This window comes from Peromyscus maniculatus, chromosome 6, assembly GCF_049852395.1.
Source record: "Peromyscus maniculatus bairdii isolate BWxNUB_F1_BW_parent chromosome 6, HU_Pman_BW_mat_3.1, whole genome shotgun sequence".
NCBI lineage: Eukaryota > Metazoa > Chordata > Mammalia > Rodentia > Cricetidae > Peromyscus > Peromyscus maniculatus.
In genome coordinates this window covers 29,490,710-29,508,596 of record NC_134857.1, presented here as the reverse complement: position 1 = coordinate 29,508,596, position 17,887 = coordinate 29,490,710, and the positions used below count along the sequence as shown (strand labels likewise).

Genomic DNA, 17,887 nt, shown 5'->3' with positions numbered 1-17,887 from the left:
AATCACATCAGCAATGGGGGAGTGTTCTTTCTCACCAGCATGAATTGTCACTTGTGTTATTGATATTAGCATGAATAATCCCTTGTGTTTTTATATTAGCCACTCTGACAAGTGCAAGATGGAATCTCAAAATAGTTTTGATTTGCACTTCCTTGGTGGCTAAGAATGTTGAACATTTATTTAAGTGATCCTCGGCAATTTGAGATTTCTCGATTGAGAATTCTCTGTTTAGATCTGTACCCCATTTTTTGGTTGATTATTTGATATCATGAATTCTGAATGGTGATTGTAATTGTCTGTAGAGAGGACTGAGTTTCTCTCGACAATGCAGTGAACTTTTAATTTGCTGCAGACTCTGTAGATATAAAGATAGGGGTGCATTGGCAGTCTGCCTCCTCCATGATTGCTGGATTGTAAGTGCAAATTGAGTATAGTGTGTCAATTCAGATATTAGAAGTGTGGGACATATGATTCCTTGTAATTTTCCTCTGGGATATTTGAGAGAATTGTATCTAAAAGAAATGTTGTTGTGTTGATTTTGTTAGGTGTGTGTGTGTGTGTGTGTGTGTGTGTGTGTGTGTGTGTTGTGTAATGCAACTGAGTGGGTAAATGTATGTGCTTTAGATAGACATGAAGAGGTGATTCAGGACATCAGTTGTTTTCCCTTGTCACTCTTGGCCCTGCACATATCCATCAAGAGACCATATGCTATCTGTCTTAACAAGCAAATAGAATAAGCTGCAAACTCTCCTCTATGTCACCAGATGGGGAAAAATAAACCTCAAAAAAAAAATAATGATTTGAAAGGGCATGTGTAGGTAGTGCTTTCCTAGAGAGAGACTGAGAGCCAAGAAGGTCATGGAAACTTGAAGTATTTACTTTTCTATATGTAGGCTGTTTGGTTTATTTGCTGTTTATACAGTCTAACTTTGTAGACCCAGTTAGAATTACTCTCTTGCCTGAGCCTCTTAAATGCTAGAATTACAAGCAATACAACCAAGGCAGCTCTGAAGAAAGTTTCACTGGAGTAGTACTTTTCAAAATTTTACTATCATTCCAAATTGTTTTCAATTTTGTTCTTATGCTAAAGATAACAGCAAAAATGTCTAATGAAATTGAGTGTAGGTGGTAAATAAGAGAACACTGTAAAGAACACACTAGGCATGACTATTTATTACTCAAGGATGGCAAGTCCAGCTGAATTCAGTACATATTCTGTTCATGGAGTAGAAAGAAAGCAGTGATTGGTGAATGAACTTTCAATGGCATGACATGGCTTTTCCATGCTTGAGAGGAATTATAAATAATTAATTTTTTCAATATAAAACATATAAGGACTTCAATATTTTACCTTAATAACAAATTGACATATTGGTACAGTACAATTTCAAGGATAAGGAGGGACTAGACACAAGACTCCAAAATGTGAGACACTTTAGATGGGCTTCACACTCAGAGCAGTAGCAATAGACAATCTACAAGCATTGTATTGTAGCAGTCCCTGAAAATGAAATTCAACAGGCCATCTGAAGGGATCCAAGAACTTATGTATTTATTAGATTACCCTAAGGAAAACAAATTATAGCTTAGGAATGGGTATTTATAATAAAATCTATTAGATATATTTGCCCTTTATTTCTGATTAGACTACAGCTTTTCCCAATGATTTCCTACCATGTAACTACCCTATTCAAGAGAGTCAGGAGAAAGAACAGTCAACTCAGTTGGTTGCAAGTTTTGTAGAAAAATGCATAAGTAGATAAAGCAGCTTTTGAGAATTATAATTTGGTAGTAAACTTCCCTTATTTTTCCACAGGTGTCATTCAAGAAATTCTCATGTTTTACTGAGGAAATAAGTCTACTCAATTTACTCAATATTTATTTTCCTTAATACACTTGTGCAAAGGATATATATTTGTGAAACATATAAACATGTTAATCTTGTTCTAGGCCCACCAAATGATTTAGCCCTGTAAAAAATCCATATCTATTGGAGTCAAAGAAAGAGTTTCTTCACACTTCTAAATAACAAATCAGTTACATGTCTGGGAAGATCACACAAGTGTTGTCTCATTTTACAGAAATCTTAAATGCTTTTGAGAACTTCGTGATGATGGGTATTGCCTTAAATACCTTAAGCCTCATAGACATTCCTAAGACACAAGTTAGAGTAAATCAATATCAAATAAAACAACCCACAAATTCATGCAGTATCTGTGGGTATAATTATGAAATATACCGTTAAAATGTTTTTACACCATGTGGCCCTACAACAGGAGGTATTTTCTACCTATCTGATACATGTTAACTTTCCATGTTCACTTCAAAGTAAATGTTAGTTGAAGGATTGCCTGGTACCAGTCAGTCCAACCCATGATCTTAAATTCTGGCGAAGATCTGGGTCCCATTCATTTGCTACACTGAATAACTGAACACTATGTGGGGGGTGAAATAAATGTGGTGTCCACTGCTGTCTTGTGAGGGAAGTGCAGGAGCTGAGGTTACCTGCTTCTGCTTCCATAGATTGCATAGTGAGTGTAATGGAATAAGATAAAAATCTTAGTCAGAATTTCATTTACCAGAGAATGTGAGTCTGAGCAGCTAATTAAATAAGGACTTTCCAGAGTTGTAGAAAGGGAAATCTGGCCCTTTTAGTGCACAATTCCACAGAGTGTTTTGAAGAGAATTTTGAAGGTCATTGACCTCTCTCTGTTCACAAGGTCTTTCTCAAATCCCATATGTTTCCTGGGTAGATAGACTCCACTTTCCACTGTGAGCACAGAATTATTGTCTACTTTAGAACCTGTAATGTCTCATTTTCCCAAACATCTCCTGCTGCCATCCAGACATTGTATCCATGAGGGGAATTTATGTGAGAGATAAGGACATTTTATGAAACTTACAATGTCCATATGGTTGCTATTATAATCAACATAGATGAGAATTGAAGGATTTGGTAAGCTGTCCACTAAACAAATGACCATTATCAATATGACATAGAAACTTGCCAATCCAACAAGAGTATCCAGCTGGCAGTAATGAATTAAAGTTTAACTCTACTGGACAAAATTTGGACAGGCTATTCCTAGAAGTTATCAATCAGTATATCATGGTGAAGACAGACAAAGGCAAAAAATTCAGTAATGATATTGAGAATACAAAACAGATTCTCAAGAATAAATGTGTGAATGACAAGTATTTATAGTCAGTGTATGGAGTCTCTGAAACATAAATATGAGCATTATTTTTGATGTAGTCAAATTGGATTCCCACAATCTGGCAACAGCCCATTTAAGACATAGAATTACTCTAAATGTGTAGCCAGGAATAACTGGGGAAGGAATTCTGACAACATGTCAAAACTCAACAATACTGGATATCGTTAGATAGGAAGTAGTAGGAAATGCCATTGGATGACCTGAATGTGCTTTGTGATAAGAGGCATTCCATCCTCAAACTGCAAAGTTTCCTGGTTCAAAGGGTCAATAACTAAAGGAAAATGTCCTAGCTCCCGATCCTACAAAGCAGTTACAGTGGGTAATAAACAAAACAGTAATACAGTAATACTCTCTACTGAAAGTGGATCAGAAACAGTGAAGAAGTACTCAACATCCTTATAGGAGTGACTTCTACAGAGTTACCAGGCGTCAGAACAATATAACATGACATCTTCAGAAACACAAGGCCATGAAATGTAAAAGACATCTATATATCTAGTTGAACTTGGGTGGCAATCTTACCTGGTGAAATGCAGCCATGGGCTTGATTCTTTCAATCTCTTGGGTGAGTTATACTTGTGTTCCTTGAGAACCTCAGATTTTCACCACAGACCAATTTGTCAACAACGGTTAATTTTAGTCTCCTAGTGTGTAATTACTTAACATGAATTAAATTTCTCAAGGACTAGTCAATTCTGTTGTAAAATCAACAAATTAATATATAGAATTGGCTCAAGATCTACCAATAAACCATTGTTTTACTTACCTTATGTTTCTGGACCAGAAAAACTGTGAACTGAGCATCAGCATTTCTTCAACTTTTAAAACTGACTCTCTATGACTGATTCAAATATCTTTAATAGGACTGTAGGATCTTGTTTCCCTTTGAGAAAAAGAAATGTAATTGATAATTTGCTATTATATTAGATAAAAAATTTACCACCAAACTTTCTAAATTCCCCTGGGTTCCTTTCTATACACCTCTCTTGATGATCTTCAATCTATCTTTTCTAGAAAGCTCTGTCTCTGTTAGGAACCTGTCTCCAACATCAATGACATAAAAAGTAAGGAAGGATCTTGGATTTTACTCTACTTGTAAACAAAGCATCACATGCCATGGCTTCATATATATTGATAAAAGAAAACTATGATACTGAGTCCAATTCAAGACTTTTTTATTTAAATGGTAAAATCAGTATCTAATGTATTAGCATTTCCCTGTGAAAATTCCCTAAGCTCACATTGCAACTGAGTAATGTGCACAAACCAGGAAGACACCAGTACCACCATGAATAAAAGAGGAGAGTAACTCAGAGCTTTGAAAGATTGTCCCACGTAGAATGAACAGGAAGTCTACCTGCTCAGTGCTCCAAAGAGAGTCAGTATTGCTATCTTACAAGGCTGTAAATACACTGGCACTTTACTTCAAAGGCAGCTTCTTATCCATACTTCCAAAGATTTTTGTCCATGCTAATATTTTAACCTATATTCAGCAACAAAATTTAGCATCCCTAATTACTAATTTATGAAAAAAATGTGAGATTTGTGCAGAATTGTTTGCCAAATTCCCAAGCTCAAGATCTAAGAAACAAGGTATGCCAACATTTGCTCCAAGCTATGAGAACATAGCACTAGTCAAATATGACAGGATTCTCTCTTCTATTCTTGAACATGTGATAACATTGGTAGAGAGGATATGAATATTAAAAAAAAAGTGGTCAAAATGACAGAACCCTAAATTACTAGTCTTCTGGATGTTTGGAAATAATTGTAACAATCAGAAAATGTGGTACACACCAAAGTAAAATTCCAAGAACTGATGCCTGAAAATTTTGATTTGAACGCAGAAGTTTAAAAACGGCATGAAAATGACTTCATGTCTTAAGAATAATTCCAGGTATTTGGAGAAGGGTAGAACTTCCCAAAAGCTATAACCAAGTAAAAAAAATGGTACATCTTAAATGATGCTTGCCCATTGTATCTGTGCAAGGGAATGGAAGGTAATCATACACTCTAAACCAGTCACAGCCTTTGCTAGTTTAGGGAAATACATGAGAGCTAGAAGGGCATTGTAAGTACAAATCAGTAATAAATGTGGGTTTAACTCCAAACCCCTGCCATCTTGATCCACAACCTCAACTTGCAACTGGTGTGCCCTTCAGTCTGGGTGTATCATGAGAATTGCTGAGTCATGGTAATCAAGGAATGCAATTGTTCTACAGAAATAAACTGTGATGAAAGTGAAAGCACACAATGAAGGATTTCCCTGAGTTTGGGAAAGTGGGTCAAATACAATGTAATCTTTTTTTTGGGGGGGGCGGATCTCACCTGTTTTTACAAACAATTCTCTAAGAAGGAGCAACACATAACAAAACAATGTGAAACAAATGTCAACCAACATTTGTTTATAAGTAATCATAATTCCATAACTACAGTGGAATCAATATTTTTTGCACTTCATGGACTCTTGGTTAGAATAAACCCATGAAAAAGAAATAGATGCACAGGAGAAAAACAAGTGCACATTTATTATTGATTCATTTTCTAGTGGGAGAGACCACTGGTGAGGAGATTTCACAGGAATGGTTTTAAATTCCAGCTTATAGCAGAATGTTTTTGCAGAACTGGAAAGGCAAATGCAGAAGATGTCAGAATCTCTAGGTACAAAAGATATGCAAAGCAAGACACTAGGCTAAATAAGCTCCTTAATGATGAAAAATTTTCTGGTATCATTCCCAGCCTCCTAAGATCCTCAAGTTGTATTCAGTGGTTGACTGCGAGTTCTTTGGTAGACAGGAGACCAGTGATTTTGTCATAGAAAAATCTATGCTCTTCTTTTAAATAAGTAATTTGAGAGCAGACAGTGTTCATCATATTGTTCATTCATAATTGTTCTTCAATAGCCCATCACATATTGGATGGTATATTCTGGTCTCCCACATAATTAATTTTAAATAGGCTAAGAGTAATTTGTATTTTATAGTGAAAATCGGAACACTTTTAAATATATATTAACAATGGCTTTTGAGACAATGTCATTTTCTTTCCCAGGAGAAATGTATATTAGTTTTTCTGGTTTCATAAGAAAACACCCCATTAATTCTGGACTCATTAGATGCAAAATCCTTCTACCCAACATGTAAATCAGACAACAGACTTTTTGTGTCTCATTAGTTAGAAATGTAGAGTCTCCCATCCGTCTCAGTGATTGAGCCAGAATTTGCTTTTAACCATGTTTTTTAGGCAATGTCTATGTTGATTAAAGTTTGCAATGTACTAAATGTGTTGTTGCATTTGCAAACTGATCGACACAGTTCACTTCCTCGGGTAAGTAATTTTGATTTTTTAAGGGCATCGTGATTCAAGTCGTAAGGTTTGCCAGGAATCAGAATACATTTTATTTAATATTAGAAGAAGTGAAGCCACCATTACATGGAATCTGTTACATTCTTGATACTGTGTCACCATTTCCAAATCTATTAATTTATTTAACATCTGCTGCACACTCTTAGTTAAGTGCCACTATCTCAAGACGACTTCAGTAACTCCCTCATCTATTCCACACAGCGGAGGTATTCAATGAATAGTGGACATCCAGTAAACCATTCATTACCGTAAATCTCTAAAAATAAAACGCAGATGGCATACTATCTGGAATGCAGTCTGTTTTAATCAGTTAGGAGAAGGTGAGACAGTGCAACTGTCTGAAAAAAGACACCTAGACTCTCAGAAGAGATGCAGGGAAAAGAAAGTTCTGTTCTCAGAGAGGATTCATAATCTGTTGTCTAAAAAGAAAACATTTTAAAAGTGGGCCTTACAAGAGAGGCACGTGTGTCTCGGAGTTTTGTGTGAATGGGGCATGCAGAGATTCTGCACAACTTTGTTGGACTAGGTGAGCATGTAGGACGTCATCAAAGCCACCGCGGGGTGTCTCCAGGAGTTGCGGGACCCTGATCCTTGTTCAGGAAGGCTGGCTTAGCCTAAACAGACTAGGAGGAGCAGCCTGGTGGTGGGTTGCCCGGCCACACCCCCGACCGCTTTCTCCACCCATGACACCGCCTCCTGCCCTGAGCCCAGAGAAGAAGGGTGGGGAGCGAGCGAGAGGGGCGGGAGAGGAACACAGCCCCCCGAAATGTGTAAGAGCAAACAGTGATAGACAGCTAGTTCCGGGTTCCCGCCGCCTGCACTCCGCAAGCTCTTGAGCCCCAGTCTTCAGCCAGGTTCCTCCCGGGAGCCACCAGGGTGCGGGGTGGGTGGCCAGGGACGGGGCCCAGGCGCGCTCGCGCGCACATTCGTGTCTCCAGCGAGTTGGGTTCCGCAACCTGAGCAGGACGGGGCCTCCAGATCTGGGCCTGAGCTTCACGCCCCCGCGGCCTTGTTCGCTCCAGGCTTGGCTAGAAGTCTAACCCAGAAGAACAAGGCCTGTCTGTACTCGGAAAGCAGACACCAGCTGCTGGGGTGGACGCAGATGGAGGGCCTGTCCTGGCCAGCCACATGTAAGTTGTTTCTGAGTTGGAAGGAAAGGAAAGTTCGCGACTGAGAGTTGAAGGCAGATTGCCAACTACCAGGAAAGGACATTGGTTCTGACTTTATTTGTTGATGAGGTTGTTGCCTGGCTGGGGGGAAATGCAACTTTCCCTGCAGCTGGACCTCTAAGTGGTCATCAGAGGCCACCGGGAATGAACAGGCCCTGAGCTGTGATCCCGTTTACCTACTTGAAGTATACATTCTTGGTAGCTGCTGGGAACAGTCTTGTAGTGTTGGAGGAAAACAAAAGAAAACAAAACAAAAAGAAGCAAACAAAACAAAACAAGAAAACATGAGTGTGGAAGCCAAGTACCGTGCAGCTTCCCTGTATGTGGGTGACCTCCACGAAGATGTCACTGAGGATGTGTTATTCAGGAAGTTCAACACAGTGGGACCAGTGTTGTCCATCCGCATCTGCAGGGACCTGGTTTCCCGGCGTTCACTGGGCTATGCCTATGTAAACTTCCTCCAGCTGGATGATGCGCAGAAGGCCCTAGACACCATGAACTTTGACTTGATCAAAGGCAAATCCATCCGTCTCATGTGGTCTCAACGGGATGCATACCTGAGGAAATCGGGAATTGGGAATGTGTTTATCAAGAATCTGGACAGATCTATTGATAACAAAACCTTGTATGAACACTTCTCTCCGTTTGGAAAGATCCTGTCCTCCAAGGTGATGAGCGACGAAGAAGGCTCCAAGGGCTATGGCTTCGTGCACTACCAGGACCAGAGTGCTGCAGACAGGGCCATTGAGGAGATGAATGGGAAGCAGCTGAGGGACTGCGCAGTGTTTGTGGCCAGATTCAAAAGCCGTCAGGATCGTGAGGCTGAGCTCAGAAGCAAACCCAGCGAATTCACTAATGTGTACATCAAAAACTTTGGGGATGATATGGACGATGAGGGACTCAAGGAAGTCTTCAGCAAATATGGCCAAACTTTGAGCGTCAAGGTGATGAAAGATGCCAATGGGAAGTCCAAAGGCTTCGGGTTTGTCAGTTTTTATAGCCATGAGGCTGCCAGAAATGCAATTGAAGAAATGAATGGACAGGATATAAACGGGCAGACAATTTTTGTAGGCAGAGCTCAGAAGAAGGTAGAACGCCAGGCTGAGTTGAAGGAAATGTTTGAACAGATGAAAAAGGACAGAATCCGTGCACGCCATGCAGCGAAGCTCTACATTAAGAACCTGGATGAAACCATCGATGATGAAACACTGCGCAAGGAATTTTCCTGCTTTGGGTCCATTTGCCGAGTTAAGGTGATGCAGGAAGCGGGGCAGAGCAAAGGGTTTGGCTTGATCTGCTTTTTCTCTCCCGAGGCAGCTGCTAAAGCAATGGCTGAGATGAATGGCCGCGTCCTGGGCTCCAAACCCCTCAACATTGCACTGGGCCAGAAGCACTGAAGAAGAACGATCCTACCTCGCCAATCTCAGTAGCAGCTAGGAGAACAATTCTGCTCTCCCCCTGAAGGGTGCTTTAAGGGTAAGCGTCAAAACTTGATGGCTGCTCACTGAATTTGTATACAAAAACATTTCTTGTGTGTGTATGAAAAAGCAAATGTGTGTTAGAAGCTTGGTTTGTTTTGCAGGGTGCATCCTCAAATTAAAAAAAAATGCATATATTTTTTTCTTATTTTCTAATATTCACAACTGTTTAATTGGTTACATTCTTATTATATTTTGAACCAAATGAAACAAATACATGTATTTATTGCATATTTTATTCTTTTGTTTTAATAATGTTGCGAGCTTTAGTTTCTCCTATGAAAAAATGCCCCAAACAAATTTAATGATAATTTATTTTTTACTAAGAGGAAATTTAACATTTTTCATGGGAGTATTTTTCTTTCCTTCTTTCTTTCTTTTTTTTTTTTTGGCAACTCAAAAATTTAGAAATTGCTAGACAGAAATCGGTGAAATACCAAATTTTACTTTTGAATTAACGTTTTTAGTACCAAGCAATAGTTGTAATATACATACATACATACATACATACATACATGCATACACATGTTCTGGAGTTTTGCTTTTCTAATAGTCTACATCAAGATGGTGGTAGAGGAAATTTCTCATTTTTTGGTTACATTTTCTGTGTCTGTAATCTGAGTGTTTGTTTTCTTACTATTTAATTGTACTTATATAGTAATGATTTACTTTTTATATTTCCTCATGTTATAAACCTGTATCTCTGCAGTTGATGGACACATAATTTCATCTTGAATCGCATTACACGCTGCAGTTCATCGTGATGCATTTTTAGGTTTTCATTAGATGCTTATGCTATGAAAGTCGTATCTATGCAATTCAGAAACTCCAAAGAAAGTCAAACTTTAAAAAAATCCTGTTATATTAATCTATCCCAGAGTTCAGAAAACAAGTGCCTTATTTTATAAACTTCCTCTCTCTTTATTAGACTGTGAGGGCTCTGTTAACTTGTGGGTTTTCCTTGGGCCTTGGTTGGTATTCTGACAAAGTGAAGTTATGTCACTTGATCTGTTTTTAGCATGTGTTTAATTTTGATGCCCATCCCATATGACTTCTCTCTTCTATCCATCAACATTACTTAGCTCATTTTTAGACATTTTTACAAAGGAATTGCAATATTAGCTTTACATTTTTACTACCTCAAAACCATTTGAAATAAAAGGTAAGAGTTATTTATTTGGAATTTACTCAGTACTTAAAAATGTTATCCACTCATACCAAAGGTGTGAAAAGCTCTGTTTTTACTGTTGTCTTTTGTTTTTCAATTTTCTTTCTTGATTTTTTTGTTCTTTTTCTGTTTTGGATTATTTAGTTATTTCTTATTACCATTTATTACAACCTTTTACTTCATATAATAGTACATATTTTCCATTGACAATATTTTATGAATGAGAAAAATCTCATTTTGTTTCTATAAATCATATATATATATATATATTTATATTCTTTGCACATTTTCTAATCTGAATGAGGAAAAATTGAGAATAAAAAGTAATAAAAGAATAAAAGTAATAAAACTATTGCAGAAGCACATTCTGCAAAAATTCACTGTTTATTTTCCCTAACATTTTATGTACATAATAAAAGATAATTTTGAAAAGGTAACATGAACAATTTTGTTTGAATTTACTCTTTTTGATTTGATGTTATGGGATGATAAATTTCAAAAAACTCAAAAAGTTATTTACGTATCATTTTGGTGGTTTTAACTTTAGCCGATGATATTGTCATGATGACTAAATTCTTGATAAGTGTATATGGTGCAGCACTGTTTTTCCTCTTGGTTTTGTCTTCTGCCAAAATATTCTTCCCCACTAGTACTGAAATTCTTCCAATTTGTTTCTAAAACAAATTCTAATTAATGATTTAAAATCAATTTAAATGTTATTTTGATCCATTTTCCAATTTCCTTACACAAATTTCATAACAATTACATTCCATTGTAACTATAGGTAAATGCATGTTTCTATATTATCCAAGAACCTAAGTATTTTGCCAGCCTCTGGCAGGTTCAATATGGTATATCAAAAATACACACTATTCTCTATTTTACTATTTCAATAGCTTCTTTTTTATTGCCAAAGTTCTACCTTGTGTCTTGTATTTATTACCATTAATATTTTCATACTTGTAAATTAATGTTTCAAATACCTGAGATAATTTTCTCCTGAATAATTTGTATTTACATGATTTTGCTTCACATCAAAGATATTTTAAAGTTACCTGTTTAATGTTTTCACTTTGTTTATAGTTTTAAAATCTATTCCAATGTGAAATTTTAAACAATTTTTTCAGCATTTCATTTAGATGGCATTTTTCTTGTGATTTATTTTGAACACCTTAAAATGCTTGCATACTCACATATACATATATACATATATATATACATATAATATATGTATATGAAATTTAAACAGGGAGGCTGGTAGACACAATCTGTGTTGTCTTCTATTAGCACATATGGTTCATATTATCAATAACTTCTTTATAAACAAAACTTGTTTATATTTTGTGTAAAGAGTGGACTTTAGCTATGTCTTGCTTTTAGGTCTTTAAACAGCCTACACTGTTATACTGTGTCAGTGAATATTAGTGCATATGCCCTCTCAGATGCATTGGCTTGCAGAATCACTACATTGAGAAGTATTTTTTATGTCAGAAGCAGAGTTGGTAAGATCCCAGGACTAGACAGGATATAAGTGTGTCAGGTTATGATGAAGCTTCTGAATTACTTTATCTGTGAAAGTATTCAAATATTTGAACAATAATTGATAAACCTAATATGTAGCTTACTTCCTTCTTATGTGCACAAGTACTTGGTAAGCACTTTATCAGGTGTGCAGACGTATTCTTGTCTCAGCTAAATAATGCAATATCTTAATGCCTTAGTAGAAATTGCTCATTTCCAGTATTTACCATAAAATTTGTCAGTGCATTCCCTTCATTATTTAAATTTTAATCATTCTAAATATGTGTGTGTATATGTTTTCCTTCAATAGCATTACATCATCCTACTTAGCAATGGGAGTTCATTTTTTCAGGATAATTAAAAAATGTACCTAAGTGCCTTGAAGAAGAAAGAGATAAATAGAAGCAAACTCAGATAGAGATGCCTTCAGTCAGTCTCTCCAATCTCTTGTATGGATGACTGCTCTTTACAGATGATGTAGCACATATGTACCTTGCTCCAGTTTTTGAAGTTGTTAAATAGAAATTGTTAAAATATATTTTAATGCCCTCAATATTCTTTGAAACCTGAAGAGAAGATGCTAAATAAAATCTAGCATGTCAATGATGTATATGTCTGAAATTATTTTTATTCACTTTAATTTTCTGTTTCTTAGTGTAAGTATTTTTGTTTTGTGTTTCTAAAGGTTCATAAACATGTGACCTGAAATTTGTCTCTGAAGTTATTCACAATTAAAAGATCAGGAATTCAAAAGCAGTTCTAATGTGGAGCAAGTTTTCATGAGAAATAATTGACCATTACATTAGTTGAGAAAATGACATAAACACAGTACTCTGTGTATGAAATTGTCAACGTATAATAATAAAAAATGTCAAAAATACATGTTACTTTATAAATCAGAGTTTGACAGGCCACATTTAGTGATGGCATTCTTACTGACAGAGGTCAAAAGTAGCCTACTATTACAAGAGGAGAGGGAAAATAAATATGTCCCTCCTCTGTTCCCTTCCTTCCTCTCCTTTGAATTCATTAGCCTCCAACCTTCAGCCATGGGGGCTTCACTTGAGGGAGCTTGTCTACTTTTTATCATCACCTACAGACATGGCTTTGGACCAGAAAGGTGAGATCAGAGTTTTGTTCTTAATGCCTTTGGAGAATAATTTTAGCACATAAGTGCTTCAAGGAAACCCTGAAAGCCATATCCCAACTATAACAATTAAAAATATGAAGTCTATGCTACACAACTGTCTATCTGCTTAAGGGGCCCCCTGGTAGTAGGATCAGAATCCATCCTTGGTGCATGAGCTGGCCAACTCATTTTTGGAGCCAACTTCTATAATGGGACACGTCGCACAGCCTTGAGGCAGGGGGAGGGTCTTGGACAAGCCTCTAATAATGTACCACCCCATGGGAGGACTTACCTTCTATCAGGAGGGAATGGGGGTTGGGTTGGGAGGGGGAGGCTGGAGGAATAAGAGGAGGGAAGAGGGGGATCTTTGGTGTATAAAATGAATACAAGTTTTCTTAATAAAAAATAATACAACCAAAAAATAAAAAATAAAAATATGAAGTCCATGCAAAATGTTAGGTGTTTAGGATTAGTTTTTATGTATTTCATTTTGGAATACAGCTCATAATATGATTTAACAAAACATAAAATGATTACATTTTTGACTTTTATGATTATATTTTGGCTCTTACAAACAGAAAAAAACAACTCAAACTGAAAAAACACATTGTTTTCTAAAATTCTCAGAGTTAAGGATCCTCAGCCATCTTGGGTCAGGAATTTTGCATCTCTTTGATGGATTCTTCTGGTTCTTCCCTTTCAGTGCCTTGGATCATCAATAGTCAGGTGTTTGGTGGTTATGGTCAACCCTGTCTACACACAGACCCAGCGGTAATCATGAGGTGAAGCTACTTTCACAAACCTTTCCTCTCAGTTCTCAATATTTGTTCAGAGATTCACAAAGATCTACCAGTGTCATTGTAGAAGATATCAATTTCCACATGTTCTGTGGAATGTTGTTTTGATAGGAAGAAACAGGATCAAAATAGATAAAAAGCAGACCAAACAAAACCTAGGATGCTTTCCATTATCTATATGGAAATTAGAATTTTATCTTCTAAAACTACGTATAGATAGTTCTTTTAGTCAGTTTATAATTGGCTTTTTTGTTGTTTTTACAAATAGTATGCAAAACTAACGCAAATGATTTCCTCATACTTAATTTTGCATAATTATTGTGGGAACTAAATTATGCATATTTGTATCAGTAGTAAGTAAAGTTAAATTGGTTTTTATTTAGTAAAAGCATTCATGTTATCATATGACAGAATGCCTATTAGATCTAAGTTGTGAACATACTGAAAATTACAACTGAGAAGATTCAATTCATTTTAGTCACCTGCATTGCCAACATAAATAATTGTCAAAGGATTAGAAATGGTCAGGACTGACTGCATACAAATCCCTACTGTTGCTTAGTTGAATATTTTGTTCAGAGCAGCCTCAGTCTAGCACATATGCACACTCATTAATATCTCACAATTAAACAACCAGCAGAAAGGAATCTTTAATGTACTCTGTAAATCAATCATTGTTATACACTTCTTAATAAATTTAAAAAGAGCAGTTCCTACTGGCAAACATTAAGAAAATTCTAGAAACTTGCTCCTGTACAAAATAGATAAGGCTCTATGTTCAGTAAGGTCAGAATAACAAATACACTTGGCTTGCGGTTGTTAAGGTCGATTATGTTTCAAGTTTTCTAAGCATTCATTAAAGCTTTCACTCTTCATTAGTTTTTCTTCCTGGTCATATAGCCTAGTGTAGGATTAATAAATTGACTATCCACCAAGAGAAGAAAAATTATCTTTAGTGTCATTCTTTGGTACAGAGAGAGAAACTTAGCTTCTGAAGGATATTGTGAGTTTCAAACAGCTGTTACAACAGACTTCGATAACTCACGTGTGTTTACCTCACTTGGCCATTAAGAAAATTCCCAATCTGAAGTGCAGTCATGTTCTAACAGTACATTTTTGAGTTCCAAATACAATGTCACCAAAATCTTACTCTTTGAAGTTTTTGCCTTCAGGAAAGATTAGTTCGGTCTCACTTGTGTTTGTTTTTCAAATCACTATTGCCACTGGGATTGTCATGTCATGAGCACTCTCAGTTGGCAGCCTGCGGTTCATCATAATTTGCACCGTTTCATCTGGGAATGAATGTCAAAAGCACACTAATGTATGATAATTTCTGAGTTATAACCACACTTAATTCATTTTCAGTAAATAAAGAGTTTATAATAACATTTCCAACTTACCTTATTCAAGGAAATGACTCAAATTTTTGGAAGTCAAGTTTTGAAATTTCATGTACACATCTATAACTTAACAATTTTACTGATTTACTGTGGGAAGAATTATAAATTTCAATCTACTCTACTACAGTTTATTACTATATTCACTATCACTTTATTCATGATACTTACAGAACTGGCATTATATTATGAAGACTTCAGCTGGCAAGCATTCTGTATTGGTGATCTGCAGAAATAACTGTTTTATGTTTCTCTTTGTTTCAATTTTAATTAGGATTATATCAGGATTTACAAACTTAATAATGCTACACTCTTCCCTAAAACTCTCCTGTGACATTGTATTGCTCTTACATAAAGTGTAGTTCTTACTAAGGTAAAAGGTGCTTGGTTCTTTAATTCTCATTTATCTTTTAATCCTGTTTGTTGTTTTAATGCTAGTTGAATTGTTCAACATCCTGAAATCAAACTGGTTCTCTCTCTCTCTCTCTCTCTCTCTCTCTCTCTCTCTCTCTCTCTCTCTCTCTCTCTCTCTCTCTCTCTCTCCCCCTCCCCATCTGTGTTTTAAAGGGAAATATTTCTGGTCTCAGAGCTCAAAGATTTAACTTTTTTTCTTTTTTAAAACATTTTTATTGCTTCTTTGTGCATTCCACATCATGCATCCTGATCTCATTTATCTCCTTGTCCCTTCATAGCTGCCTTTTGCTCTTGCAACCTCTCCCACAAAACAAAATAAACTTTAAAAGAAAAACAAAATCAAAAGGCAAAAACAGAAATAAACAAACAACAACAAAGACAACAAAAAGTCCCATCATGGAAGCTGTAAGGTGACACAGTGAGTCACACAATATACCCTTTAGTTCATACATCTTTTCTTTTAAGTGTTCATGGCAATGATTCATTGGTCTGGTTTGAAGCCTCTGGCTTCTGCTACATCTTTGGTCCGGGGCCCTCAGTGGGACTCCTCTTGGATATCCTATTGTTTTCTTATGCCATGGAGATTCTGCAGCTTTAAATCTGCAAGACAGGCCTCTTCTAAGCTCCAACAGTTCATAGATAAAGTTAATGTCGGCATGGGCCAACTCATATCTGTTTCTGGGCTTGAGTGGTAGCTTAGTTGATCAGCCCCTCACCTTTCCCTCGTGCCAACCACCAGGGCAAGCTCTCCAGCACTGCCCCAGCTAGCTCTTCCACGATAGCAAGGAACAAGGAATATGGCCATTAACCCTGCTCTCATGCTTTAGGACCAGCTCATCTGCACCCATACCACCATAGCCAGCTCTATTAGTGCTGCAGTTGGAGAGGTGAAAGGCCAGCTTTCATGCTCTCATGCCTGTGAGGCCAGCTCTCCCTCCTGCCACAGGTGGCAAGGGTCAGGAATGGGGAAGGCATCTTTCCCTCACCCATGCTATATAGCTCATGAGTTGAGGCTGAGGTTAGCTCTCTTACAGCCATGCCCGCAGAGTCTGCTCACCTGTACCTCTGTGTTGTCCAGGCAAGGTGCAGGGCCCACTTTCCCAAGTGCTGCAGCCAATAATCTTATGTAGTAATCTTATAAACATGTTGATTGATTAACTGACATATTTTCACCAAGTTTATGATTTTTTTAAAAGAATCTGGATAGAAACCCAGGAAGAATATCATTACAGAATTATTTTATAATTTCTTACATAACCCCAAACACACAAAAAATCTGTTAAGCATAGTATTCATATCTATTCATAAAGGAGAACCTGGAAAGCTCAACATATGAAAAATGAAAAAGTTCACACATGTGGTTGACAGGAAAATCCATGATCCCAGAAGGAAAGTTTCCCCATATTTTAAGGAATATGTAAAAGGAGAGATATTTGTGAAAATGTAGGCTCTGAGCTCTGAATAAGAGTAAACCAAAGTCGACAGACAGGAAAGGCTGTCCAGAGCATTCGAGATCAAGATTTCTGAGAGTTCAACTATGGCAAAACTTCATTTTTGAAAGAAACACATATGCAGGAGAAATTTAGGTAAACATAATACAAATTGACAAAACGTAGGAGTATTAGAACAAAGGAAGAAAAATTACAGGTAAATTGAGGGAGAGTGATAAAAAAGGTAAATATCAGAAACCATAAGGTTGCGTTTTTAGTTTTCTTGTATCATTCTAGGACAGAAGATCTTCAACCCTCAAACTATAGTATCCATCCTACTTTGTCCTTCCTTTGAATTAGAACTAGAAAGACATTCACCTGCAAGTAGTATTTACATGACTTTCAGCCTCATGCCTGATAAAACTATGTAGATATAAATATAGTAGTACTGGTATTAGTTCCTTAGGACAAATACAGAATTGATGGTTTTTAGAACCCCAGTTGATTTTTTAATAACCCTATAGCTTAGGAGTTAAAAATGAAAATGTCAATAGATCAAAATGAGGATATATCTTTCAATGGCTAGTGGCTAGCCTCTTTATGTGTCCTCATGTGGTCTTTCCCTACATGCACTCGGCTAGCTTAACCTTTGTTTGTTCATATGTGATCTTTGTATGAGGATCTTGGTCAAATCAAATAAAACTCGCACTGAAGACCTTGTATACCTTTAAAGACTCTGTCTAAATAATAACTTTCTTAGGTATTTTACTTGAGTATGCAAATGGAGGTAAACATAATTC

The 17,887-nt window shown here is 36.7% G+C and overlaps 1 protein-coding gene across 1 annotated transcript; it reads left to right on the top strand.

Moving 5' to 3' along the window:
• The first annotated feature begins 7,306 nt into the window (after window positions 1-7,306).
• Window positions 7,307-12,528, top strand: Pabpc4l (poly(A) binding protein cytoplasmic 4 like). Its single transcript, XM_015990676.3, has one exon. It carries the CDS (start codon window positions 8,038-8,040, stop codon window positions 9,148-9,150), a length of 1,113 nt encoding a protein of 370 aa, XP_015846162.1. The 5' UTR covers window positions 7,307-8,037; the 3' UTR covers window positions 9,151-12,528.
• Window positions 12,529-17,887: the final 5,359 nt, after the last annotated feature.

Bases quoted from the DNA above. Each gene is read 5' to 3' on its own strand.
- Pabpc4l (XM_015990676.3), top strand. From the start codon at position 8,038: ATGAGTGTGGAAGCCAAGTACCGTGCAGCTTCCCTGTATGTGGGTGAC.